Source organism: Gavialis gangeticus, unplaced genomic scaffold (assembly GCF_001723915.1).
Source record: "Gavialis gangeticus isolate Ggan-Ray unplaced genomic scaffold, GavGan_comp1, whole genome shotgun sequence".
Taxonomy (NCBI): domain Eukaryota; kingdom Metazoa; phylum Chordata; order Crocodylia; family Gavialidae; genus Gavialis; species Gavialis gangeticus.
Window position 1 is genome coordinate 56,499,348 of NW_017728993.1, and position 11,588 is coordinate 56,510,935.

The 11,588-nt window shown below is 42.4% G+C and overlaps 1 protein-coding gene across 3 annotated transcripts in view; it reads right to left on the reverse strand.

The window, feature by feature from the left end:
• Window positions 1-11,588, reverse strand: part of SMG7 (SMG7, nonsense mediated mRNA decay factor) — a 118,964-nt gene that overhangs the window by 25,490 nt on the left and 81,886 nt on the right. For all 3 annotated transcript variants that reach the window (XM_019501747.1, XM_019501746.1, XM_019501748.1), the window contains 4 exons: window positions 11,181-11,241; window positions 7,506-7,625; window positions 6,075-6,510; window positions 63-207 (listed from right to left, as the gene is read on the reverse strand). In XM_019501747.1, coding sequence (XP_019357292.1) covers window positions 63-207; window positions 6,075-6,510; window positions 7,506-7,625; window positions 11,181-11,241 — 762 coding nt within the window. The remainder of the gene's footprint in view (window positions 1-62; window positions 208-6,074; window positions 6,511-7,505; window positions 7,626-11,180; window positions 11,242-11,588) is intronic.

Below are 11,588 nucleotides of genomic sequence, written 5' to 3' on the forward strand. Positions count from 1 at the left end.
ATCACAAATTTCTTAGGCAGCCAAGAGTAAATGGTACTTCAGAAGGGAATCAGTTGATTTACCTGGCCTGCTAGGAAGTGGAGGAAAGGCTCCTGGGTGGTGAATGGGGATGAACTGGGAATTGCTTGCCTGACTTGGAGTCTGAGTTACTGGTGTTTTCCTGGCTTCAGACACAGGAGTCTTCCTCATCTCAGTCTGAGATTTCACCTATTCCAAAGAGGAATCACAAAAAAGCAAAGATAAATTACAGAGGTTTTTTTTACACAACTATCCACAACAAGACTCAGCCCTAAAATGAAAGGCTGAGATTATCTAAGGTATATTTATTATACCCAAGTAGCCAGGGTATGAAAATTTGGGAGATCAAAGTTCACTTTCTTGCTTATGCTGTGATTTTGGGCAAGTTACTTGGCTTTTCTATGCTCCAGTTCCTCACATTTGAAACAGGGATAACTGTAATTCCTGCCTTAAAACCTCCTGTGAGATAAGTTTCCACTGAAGCCTAGAGACACCCACATCTTAGTGATGGAGGCCATATAGAAAAGTACGTAAAACAGTCTCCATAGACAAAAGTGTTACATTACTAACAGTAACTTACCATGCATGAGCATAAATACAGTCCAGAACCAAAGCTACAATGCTTTTCCCAAGCCACTGATCTACTCTGAGGCAGTATTTGGGCAAAGCCCCGTACCATGTGAAGCATGAAATGACTCAAATAATGCAACACAAACTCTGAAATGATGTGACAGCTCCCCACAATTTGCTAGTTCAGGCCCCTCTTTTTTTTATTCATTGCCCCCACTTACTTGCACATTATCTTGTGCAATTTCATATTCAGCTCATTTTTGCTCTTCTTATTTTTAATGGAACAAAATTTTGAAGTCAGTCATGAAAATTTAGGTTCAGTGGAACAATTTTATAAATTATAAGATTTATGCCTAAAGTTAAGGGGCTGCATACTTGCTTTATACAGAAGAATTTGAATATGTAATAAGTGCATTAAAATGCACACTGAAGGGTCTGTTTTAAAAGTACCACTGATCAGCTGTTATTTTTACAATGTATTTTATTTTTTTCCTGATTTTTCCTATTTATTAATTATGCTTAGCTTGACCAGTTTTTCCCCAAATTGCTAAGTGACCCTGCATGGTGGGGAAATACAGGTAAGTGTTTCAGTTTAATTAAAGGTCTAAAATATGAGCCAACCTTTACCAAAATACAGTGAGGAACATGATCCGTTTAGTTTTCCTGCAGAAAAGGAAAACTCAGTGAAAGATGTTTAGACTGTTGCAACTTTGTTTGCAATATTCACAGAATTGTCTCAATATCCCCCAAAATATTTTCCATAAAAGTTAAAAACATAATTATCATCTTATTTTGTAAACAACTTGAATGATTACCATAAAACTGTCCTACTTTGTTTTTACTGTGTATATAAGGAGGCTTAGAATATTCTCACCAAATACAGTACTTCTCCTGTCAAGGGTTAAAAAATAAGGTACTTTAGAAATATTAATATTTTCTGTAGTGCTTTAGCAATTTAAGTATTAGAAGATAGTAAATTTGGTTTTATTGGTTTCTTTAGTTTCCTAACTGGTAGAACAATTTCATATTATAGTCACCGATTAAGCATTTTCACACTTTAAGCAGAGATTACCCGCTTTGATTAAGTTATAGTTCATTACCACCTGCAGACTGAAATGAAACTCCTACTCAAAAGTAACTCAGGTGCATTTCCAAAATCCCCCACTGAAAATGGTCAAGTTCCTATTTACACACCTAAACTTAAGCTCCTGTTCTCCACACCCCACCCTGTCATCTTGCCTTGCACGTTTCTAAAGAGTTTGCAACTTTATTAAAAAAATGTCTATGTAATCCTTCCACCATTTAGGTATTTTAGATCTGACTACGATTGTATGCTACTAAGATAAAAATTGCTAACATTTTTTTTAACTTCATATGTTATAAAACACTTGTGTATGTTTAATTTGAAGCAAATCAGTAAGTTTAACTGGTGTTCATCAGTCATTATGTATTTGCTCAAGTGTTTGCAGGATCAGGGCCTTAGTTTTCAGCATTTCACATTCGCTTACAGCAGTTCAAAGATAACCTTCCCGCAGAACAATTAAATTTACATTTATAGTTCATTATAATGTTTAAAGCTGCAACAGCAATACATTTTCAAATCTGTTCTCAAAGACCATGCTCCCATTTTTTAATTGTCTCTATTTTTCAAAAATAAAATCAAGACCCTTAAATTTAAGTTCCCTGGATTTAAAAATTCTAGATTCAAGTCCCCCATTCAACTGAAAAAGATGATACCGCCAGCTGCTTCCACACTGCACCTAAAATTTATATAAATAAATCAAATCTTAGATGCAACAGGAAGGAGCTGGAAGTATATCAAATACAAAGAGATGGGGACTGGTGGTAAAATTTCCTCAGTAGAACAAGTGATATTATTTTTACACACACATCATTTACATAATGCATTGTGTATATATGTATCTATTTCATGTATATATACACACTATACATATATAATACATAAGTGATATATAAACAGACCATATAAAACACGTTACATAAATATATTATAACCAGGGATCCTGGTTTTCTGTTTAAAAATCATAAATTATCTGATTAAAACCCCCAAAATCCATAATTAAAATGAAATGCCATTATATATACATAGGTATCAGCTGAACACAACATTTTATTGATATAGTTACAATTTAAAAGCAATCTGGAAGCCTACCAGTGCCTCAATCACTATAATAACATAAATTATAAATTCTGGTGTCTGATTTTGGGTTTATCATGGAAAAAAATCTGGCCCCAAGTCCCACACACCACCCTGGCTGGACAGCAGCCCCAGCCCTGCCCAACTCCCTCCCTCACTATGGAGGCCTCAATTTTACCTCCCCCCCCCAAACTTACCTGTGGAGAGCTGCTGTCCAGGCTGCCTGGTGGCACATGCACACGGTACCCCCCTGCTGATCACCCTTCTCCTACACCCCCCCCATCTCTTGCAGGCTAGAACTCTGCCAGTTTGCAAGGGGAAACCCACCATTTCCCACATTTTTCTCCTTTAAAGGAGAAAATCAGGGCTTTTCTCCTAAAAATGAGAAAAATGGGTTTTACTGATTTTTTCCATGGCTAATGGAAAACCCAGATCCCTGACTATAACGATACATGCAGTAAAAATATGTTCCTTAATATACCACTGTTATCTTTTATCTTACAAATCATCTCATTTTTATTTTATCTATTTGCTAATAACCCTTATTAGAATTAAAATGCCAGAGGAATGCAGAGATGACAATGCCTTCCTCAGGCAGTCAGCACCCAAACCCTTAAGTAACTTACAGGTCAAATTCTCTATCCTATCCTAAAGAGTACACTTCTAGTAGGAAATACTACTTAGCTGGTAAGCCTTTAAACTTTGCCTAAGACTGCACGTTTGAGGAAACTCCAGAAAAACATTAGCAGATCACCAGTTAGCCAAAGTTACACTGTGAGTCCCAAAGAAACGCATGAAGTAACTCCATGGTAGATCAATCAGTCCCTAGTAAGTAGACCCTAAACCACCAAGTCACAGTGACCAAAGGTAGTGAATGTATCCAGTAGTCAATTTTAACAATGACAGTGTTGGAGCAGAGGCAGGAATCTGGCCTGCAGGCCAGATAAGGCCTGCGATGGACTCAATTTCCCAGAAGCCCCTGCATGCATTGCTTCAGCTGGTTTCCATGGAGACCCAAGAAGCAGCAGGGCCAGGGTTTCCATGGAGACTGGCCCAAGCAGCAGCATAGGCAGGGTAGTCGCTGGGCAGGAAGCTGCTCCAGGGCCAGGGCTTTGCAGTGGTAAAAGTGCAGGCTGGAGCTGGGGCGGAGCTGCGATCTGCTGCCCACACACCCCAGGCAAGGGACATGCAGGCAACAGACTGTGGCTCTGCCCTGGCTCCAGTTCGCACTGTTACCTCTGCAAAATCCTGGCCCTGGAGCAGCTACATGCCCAGTTGTTTGCCCTTCTAACACTGCTTGGGCATCTCCATGGAAACCCCAGCACCATGCTGTCACAGCTCCACCGCTCCTGGGGCTAGAGCGACATGGGCAGGGGCTGTTTGAAACTGGAGTCCAGTCACTGGCTGGATCCACCATTTTGCCCACCCCTGTGCTGAAGTGATATTGTAGCCACCATGGTCCAGGAAACAAGAAAGAAATTTTGTGAGCAATATTTTATTGGACCAACTGCATAGTTAGAATCATTTTAGACAAGCTTTTGAGTGACATGAAGAATCCCTTTCATTTGAAAATTAATCCTAATCATGTAGTCAGTACAATAAAAATAAAAAGAACAAACCAAAAAAAACCCCCACCAACATTACCTAGGATTTAACTGGTGTCAAAGCAGCTGAGGCCAGTGCTCAAGGCAGGAGAACACTGAACAAATAAAACCTCAACAGTATTTGCTAAACTCAGAATCAAAATAAAACCACTAGTTTCCAAAAAACTTGGATCAGGATGTTTCACCAAAACTCTGGCAGACACCGTACTCTCCCCTCACACACAGACATGCCTTCCAGACAGCATGCCCCACCACACACACAGCTCATGATTTTTTTTCTAGGTCTGTATGAGATTTTGGAAAATTAAGCTCTCTAGAGAGGAGCACTAAAATGAACACGGAATTCTACAGTTATTTCCATAAAGTGACTGCACACCAGAGATATTCAACACATAAAGGGGGTGTTTTTTGACTCCCAGCACTATCAACAATCCTGCTGTCTGACAGTCAGTGTATGTACTGGCCCATGAAAGGCACACTAAGATTCTGCAGGCCCACTTGTTCTCATATACACCCATGTAACTCCATTGCCTTAAGTGAATATAACAGTACAGGTAATTCCTGGGACTTAATGTTGTTCCAGTTAACGTTGTTTCATTATTACGTCACTGATCTATTAGAGAGCATACTTATTTAAAGTTGTGCAATGTTCGGTTATAACACTGTTTGGCCACCGCCTGCTAATAGGCAACTCCTGTAATGTAACTGGATTCGCTTAACATCATTTTGCTTAAAGTCACATTTTTCAAGAACGTAACTACAACGTTAAGCAAGGAGTAGCTGTACAAACACTAAAAGTACAGACTGTATTAACTGCATATTTTGCACTATGCACACAAGAGGTGTTAGACTGTTAAGCCGGAACTGCAGTTTTTAACAAGAAACTTCATACAGAATTACAATTTAAAGCATGGCTATCTAACTGGCAGCCCATGGGCCACATACAGCCCTTGGGGTCCTAGTCTGAGCACTACTCCCCCTATTGTTCTCTTGAAGTAGTGTAACATGGGGTGAGAAAATGGGGCACATGCCCCAGGTGCCACCTAAAGGGAAAAGGTGCTGGCAGGACAAAGGGAGGGGAGTGCCTCAACCCTGGGCTACTGCTTACCTTGCTCCTGCCAGCCTGCAATTTCTAGCTCCTGAAAGCAACCAGTACAGAGAATGGGTAACACAGACTGCAAGGTATTCTGGGAGTCAGTTTCCTAAAGTACCAGTTTCCTACTGTTCAGGGAGAATTGAACCCCATTTTTTGCTGCCAAAATCAGCATTCTGGCCTCTGGACACAGGGTTCAGTGGCAAAAAATGGGGTGAAAGCTCCCCCCCACAAGCAGTGAACTCCACACAGTTATGGAGGTGCTGGAATCATTCAGTAAGGGTGGAGGAGCACTTGCCATGCACTGCACACAGCATACAGCCCTTAGCCTCTCAGAAGTTGGACAGCACTGGTCTAAGTTATGGAATACAAAGTTACCTTCCAATGCCTGTCCCAGATCCCCCAACCTCCAATGGTAAAATTTTGTAGCTCGTCAGGAAAAGGCAGAAATCACTTACACTTAGTCATCTTATTTTATTACTTATTATTTACATTGAAACTGTAATTTACTGCTGCAATAAGGATACCATTTTACTATATACTGTACCATACAAACAAAAGTTGGCCCATCCATGGCCTGAACACTTTACCATAATGTAAGGTAATAGCCTCTGATTCTGAGCACACTTACCTGCACTGCCACATTCTGCTTTCCTGCCTCTTGCATCTTCTCCAAGCTGCATTTCTTGGTCTCGTTTTTCCTCTTGTTGTTGTCCTTTTTTCCATCATTCTTACTGGCTATTATTCCTTTGCTAAAGTCTCTTCTCTCCCTACCCACATCTTTCAGTGGATAGATACGCCCTTGTTCTCTGTTCATTTCTCGTGGTTTAATGTTCTCCTTAAATGTGACCATTGGTTTTTCTCCTGTATCACAGTTGCTATTTAGACTTCTGCCAGTGGACAGAACTGATTTGAGTCCTGGGCTCCCATCTACAGACAGTGATTCTGCAATGGACGTTTCTTGCAGGGCAAGACTTTCTTTGGCTTCACTAGGATCTTCTAGTAATAACTCAGGGATTTCTGTCAAAAACAGCAGTTTTCCTACCTCATTTTCACACTGAATCAGCCTAAAAGGCAAAAAGAAATTGGATAGCATTCATAATCATTTGGACACTACATTCCACTTTCCCAAACTAATAAGGGTCTGACAAACAGAGAGTGAACAGAAAGCTTCATCACTAGCTCCATTGAGATTGCTTTACATCTTGTGGACTGAAGGCATTCTTTATTATGGACTCAACACCCTACTGCCCAATCACTACCACCATGCATACTGCTGTCACTCTTATTTAACTGTACTGCTATATTATTCAAAAGCCCCACTATACTAGACACTACACCCAAAATAAAATTCATAACAGTTTATCATCTAAGACGGTGGCTGGCAACCTTTTTAAGCCATGGGCTGGAACATCATAGCTCCAGCCTGATGTAGGCCAGGGGATTTATGCAGCAGATCAGGGCAGGGCTTTCCTTGTAGCTACAACAGGGCCAGGCAGTTGGGAGTTACCACTTCTCCCAGATCCCTGTTCACCAACAAGGGCATGGACCCAGCTACCAACAAGTGGGGAGCTGTGCCAGAGCTGGGCAGCTGGAAGCTGCTCCCATGCTTTTGTCACTCCTGTAATGCAGCCGGAGGGCAGGAGGGCAAGGGAGAAGTGGCAGTGTGGACAAAGCTTCCAGCTGCCTGGCCCCAGCACAGATTCTCACCAGCTGGAAGCTGCACCATGCAGTCAGGGAGAGGATAGGATGTAGATGGGAGAAGCAGCAGCAGCCCCGGCAAGGACTCAGGCAGAAGCAAAGCCTGCAGGCTGTATTTTGCCAACCCCTGATCTAAGACATTTGGGAAGTCTCATTAATGCCCAGCACAAACACCACAAATTCACACACTAGTCTGTCAATAGCAAACTACACAACACTACAATAATACCACATGCAAATGTTTTAGAATATATCACCATTTCCATTCAGTCCATCTTTAACACCCATCATTACTCAAGCCCTACAATAGTAACAAAACTACACCCAAGTGAGGGACAGTAGACAAAAGTTTTGTACATACCTTGGCTGGTTGTCGGCAATCCATTTCCCTGTGAAGATCAAGCGCTGTTGCCGTATCCGCCGTTGCTGCCCCTCTTTGTCTCCTGTAATTGCCTGATGACCTTTGGAGAAATCCAAGTTCCTAGTGTTGACATAAACAAAACAAAATTAGTCTCATTTGCCTCCTATAAAGGCAAATATAGGTCTTTGAAAAATATCACAATGAACTGCCCAGTTAATTTACTGCAATTCTTGATTTCAATTCTGAAATACTTAAATTGCATTTTATAATTATAAGTGTCCAAACTGCATTTTCAGTTTTACTTATGTTTAAACAAGGATATGCTCACTCCCAAACTATCTTCTATTTATTCCTATAATGAAGTCATAACATTACTGGTACTATTTCTATTGAAATAATGGAATTTACTCCGATGCCAATTACAGACGTACTTGACTATGGGACCACACTTAAGAAAAGATTAGGATGAGCCAGAGAAAAGCAGACATCTTCAACAACAGAAGGATACAACTTGGTTAAATAATTCTTTTCCTCCTAACTCTATTCATTTCCTAACTTTTCAATGCAAGTGACTCTTCTAAGCCAGGCTCAATAACGAAGGAAAGTACAGAAAGCTTAAATTTAAACATTTAAACCAGAACATGTTACAAGTCTTTATTACATATGATACTTATTTAATTTTGAGACTTCAGGGAAGTGTCCTTAAGAGTTTTCCCTTCTTCCACAACGTTATGGTTTTCCATTAATGAATGTGGAATCTAATGTATCAAGAAAACAGAGCATCTGGAATCCTGACAGACCAGTTTCTCTTTGTTACTAGATCTGGCTATTTCCAGTGGGTTCAGGGCAAGCTACAGAAGTGTTGTTAAAGCAGAAGGCTGCAAAGGCTGTTTCTGAGTGCTGACAGCATGAACCTGTGCAGACACTACAGATAGCCCAGTAAGTTAATAAAAAAATTAACATGTCCAGCTAAGCTAGGTAGCAAGGTCGAATTAAAGAGAGCAGAAGGCAGAAGAGGGGAGGCAGCCTTAAGACAGATATCCCAAATATAAAATTACATCTAATAATCTGGGTGTATCAATTAATACTACATTATATACATATACATCTATTATTAAATACTAGCTTTATCTCAAGAATTAGGAGATATATTTGGTTACATTTGTTAAAGAAATTGTAATAACATAGCCTTGTCAAGTGAAAACCACAAAAAGAGGTAAAACAAAACAAAACCAGAAATGTGGAAAGTGACATTCTGAAATGTTGAAAATTACACTGACAAAAAGTGTAATTTTCACAAGCATACTGATTCCACCCAAGTAAAAACTTTCCACAGTTATGGAAAAAATGATTCAGTCCGATTCTCCAAGTTGCAGTGAAACAAAGAAATGTAAAATAAACCAAATCAAAGAATGTTTGTTAGAGTAAATTATACATAATAAATATAGAGCATAAACTGGAAGGAAAAATGGAAAACCTAGAAATCCAAGTCTATTGTTGCCAATCTAGAGTAAAACCCCTGTTATCTGGCACGAGTGGGAAACTGTGGGTGCTGGTAAGCTAAAAGTGCTCGTTACCCAAGGCACAGGGTTTCTGGCCGAACATGGAGGAGGAGGTGTGGCAGCAGCTGCACACAGAGCAGAGGGTGGGGACAGTGGTGGTCGCACGTGGAGTGGCAACAACACAGGATGGTAGCTGGCGGCGGTGGCTGCCGCATGCAAGCCTCACCCCCCACCTCCCGCACAGCACGTGGCAAAGCAGTGCAGCATAACGCCCTGTGCGTTCTGCCGCTTTCAGCAGCACAGCGCGGCCATTCTGGTTAATACAGTATTCTGGTTGGTGAAGTACCGGATGACAGATTTTGCTGTATATGCCTTCATCCTCCCTCCCTCTTAAGTCTCCCCATGCTGTGCAGATGAGGATCTATACGGACTTCTGTGGTACCCATTTACACACAGGATAAGCATTTATTCTTGTTCTTTCAGGGTATAAACAGTAAGAGATTAGGCCACAGACTTGTCTCTTACATCTTCCCAGTGACCTACTTACCAACGGCCTGTAATCCAGGTAACAGTTCATTAGTGGGTCCATCTACACATGAACTGAACTGCACAGTACAGGCAACCCCAGTTGATGCAGTTTTGGTTAGTGCTATTTTGCTATAGCACTCATTTAAAATTGATACTTGATTTCACTGAGTGCTCAGCCAGTTTCGCTATAGTGCTCAGTGGAATCAGCAAGTTTTGGCGGAAAGCAGCAGCAGTGGCGGTGGCAGCAAGTGTAGTGAGTAGCAATGAGTGTGGGGGGCGAGTGTGGGTGTGGAGGGGTGGGGAGAAGCCAGGCACAGTTGGTGAACTCAGACTGGTGAGGCAGTGAAGCATCCCATGGGGGGGTGGTTACCTTTTGCAGCTGGCCAGGCACGTAGTGGGGAGGCTGGAAACCCCCACACTCCTGGCCAGCTGCAAACATCCACCCTGCTCCTGCAGGACATTTCACTGCCCTACTAGTCCGAGTTCACCAGCTGAAGCAGCAGTGGTGGAGAGGAGCGCGGGGCTTGCACCGGTGCCCAGGGCCAGGGGGACCTGCACCCAGGGTGGGGCCGCAGGAGTACAGGAACCAGGACCGGAGCCGGCAGGAGCCCATGCCCAGAGTGGGGCACCATGAGTGCCAGTGTCCAAGCTGTCATACGGGGCCCGGAGTGGCTGGCGGGCGAGAAGTGGAGGCTGTGAGAAGCGGTGAATGGGGGGGGGGACGGGCATCAGCACAGGGCCCAAGTCAGTGACTGGGGCCAGGGCCAGTGGGGGGCCCAGGGAGGGGCAGCAGGAGTGCAGGCCCAGGCTGGCATGTAGGACTGGAGCAGCCAGTGGGCTACTGAGGAGAGGCGACAGCGGCGGTGAGAAGCAGTGGTAATTAATTATCTATATTTACATTCATTCCTATAAGCAAAGGGGTTTTGCTTAGCACAGTTCCGCTTAATGCTTGGTTCTTCTGGAACCAATTAAGAGCGCTAAGCGGGGATTGCCTGTAGACTAATTTGCTGTGGTGTAAAGCACCACAGTCTACATGTGTGGCACTATTAGACTACAGCAAACTAATTTATGCTGCTGTAAGATGGTACTGTCAGGGATAGTATTATCTGTAGTACTACTTTACAGTGGTGAGAATAACTGTGCCTAAACACATGTGTAAATACTGACCAGGGCGTATATTGTGCCTGGTCAGTCCAGGCAGCAGGGTGCCAGACCCCTGCCTACCACCTAGCCACAAGGCTCAGCACTCTGGGGCACTCTTGTGCCCCAGCCAGCTCCTCCACAGCCCAAAGCTACTTCCCAGAGCCCATGGCTGAATCCCCTGCCAGCCCAGGCCTGTTCTTCCCCAGCTCAAACTGCTGCGGTCCCAGACACAGAGACTACATGTATGCCCTGGACCGCAGCATTTTGAGCATCTACACATGCCATTCACGTGGCAAGATAAACTCTGGCACAAGCCACACCAGAGTTTATCCCATTGCCATAATGACATGTGCAGATGCACCCAGTGATGCTTACAGGGAGATTTACAGTCATCTATACGCAGTTTTATTCACACTGAAAGCTAGTTATAATATGGCACATATGAAAAGTCTTCAAATTCTTAAGTAATTAAAAGTAAAGCCTCCTTCAATTGTCACCTCACCTGAATGAAGGCCTCAGAGCCAAGAATCCCTGCAATTCAAACTCCTCTGGAAGTGGAGTAGCTGATGAACAGACAGGAAACAGTATGAGCAAACAGGCATGTATCTATTAGGTTATGCATATTTAGTCACCATACACAGTACCAGTTACTATTAGACATGTGCTATAATATACTGCCAATGCTACAAAGGCTATAGAAAGTACAGGATAGACAAAATGAAATGTCGCGTGATCTGTTCAGCACAGGAAAGCTATTTGTAAAAATATTTAAGTGTACCAGTACTAGAAGCACCTTCATTTCATTTTCACTATCCAACCATTACTTTAACACAAATGATGCTAGTTGCACTATCACCACCCCCTTCACAAAACAGATTAGGTGGCATCCTTACCATTGTTATTGGACAGA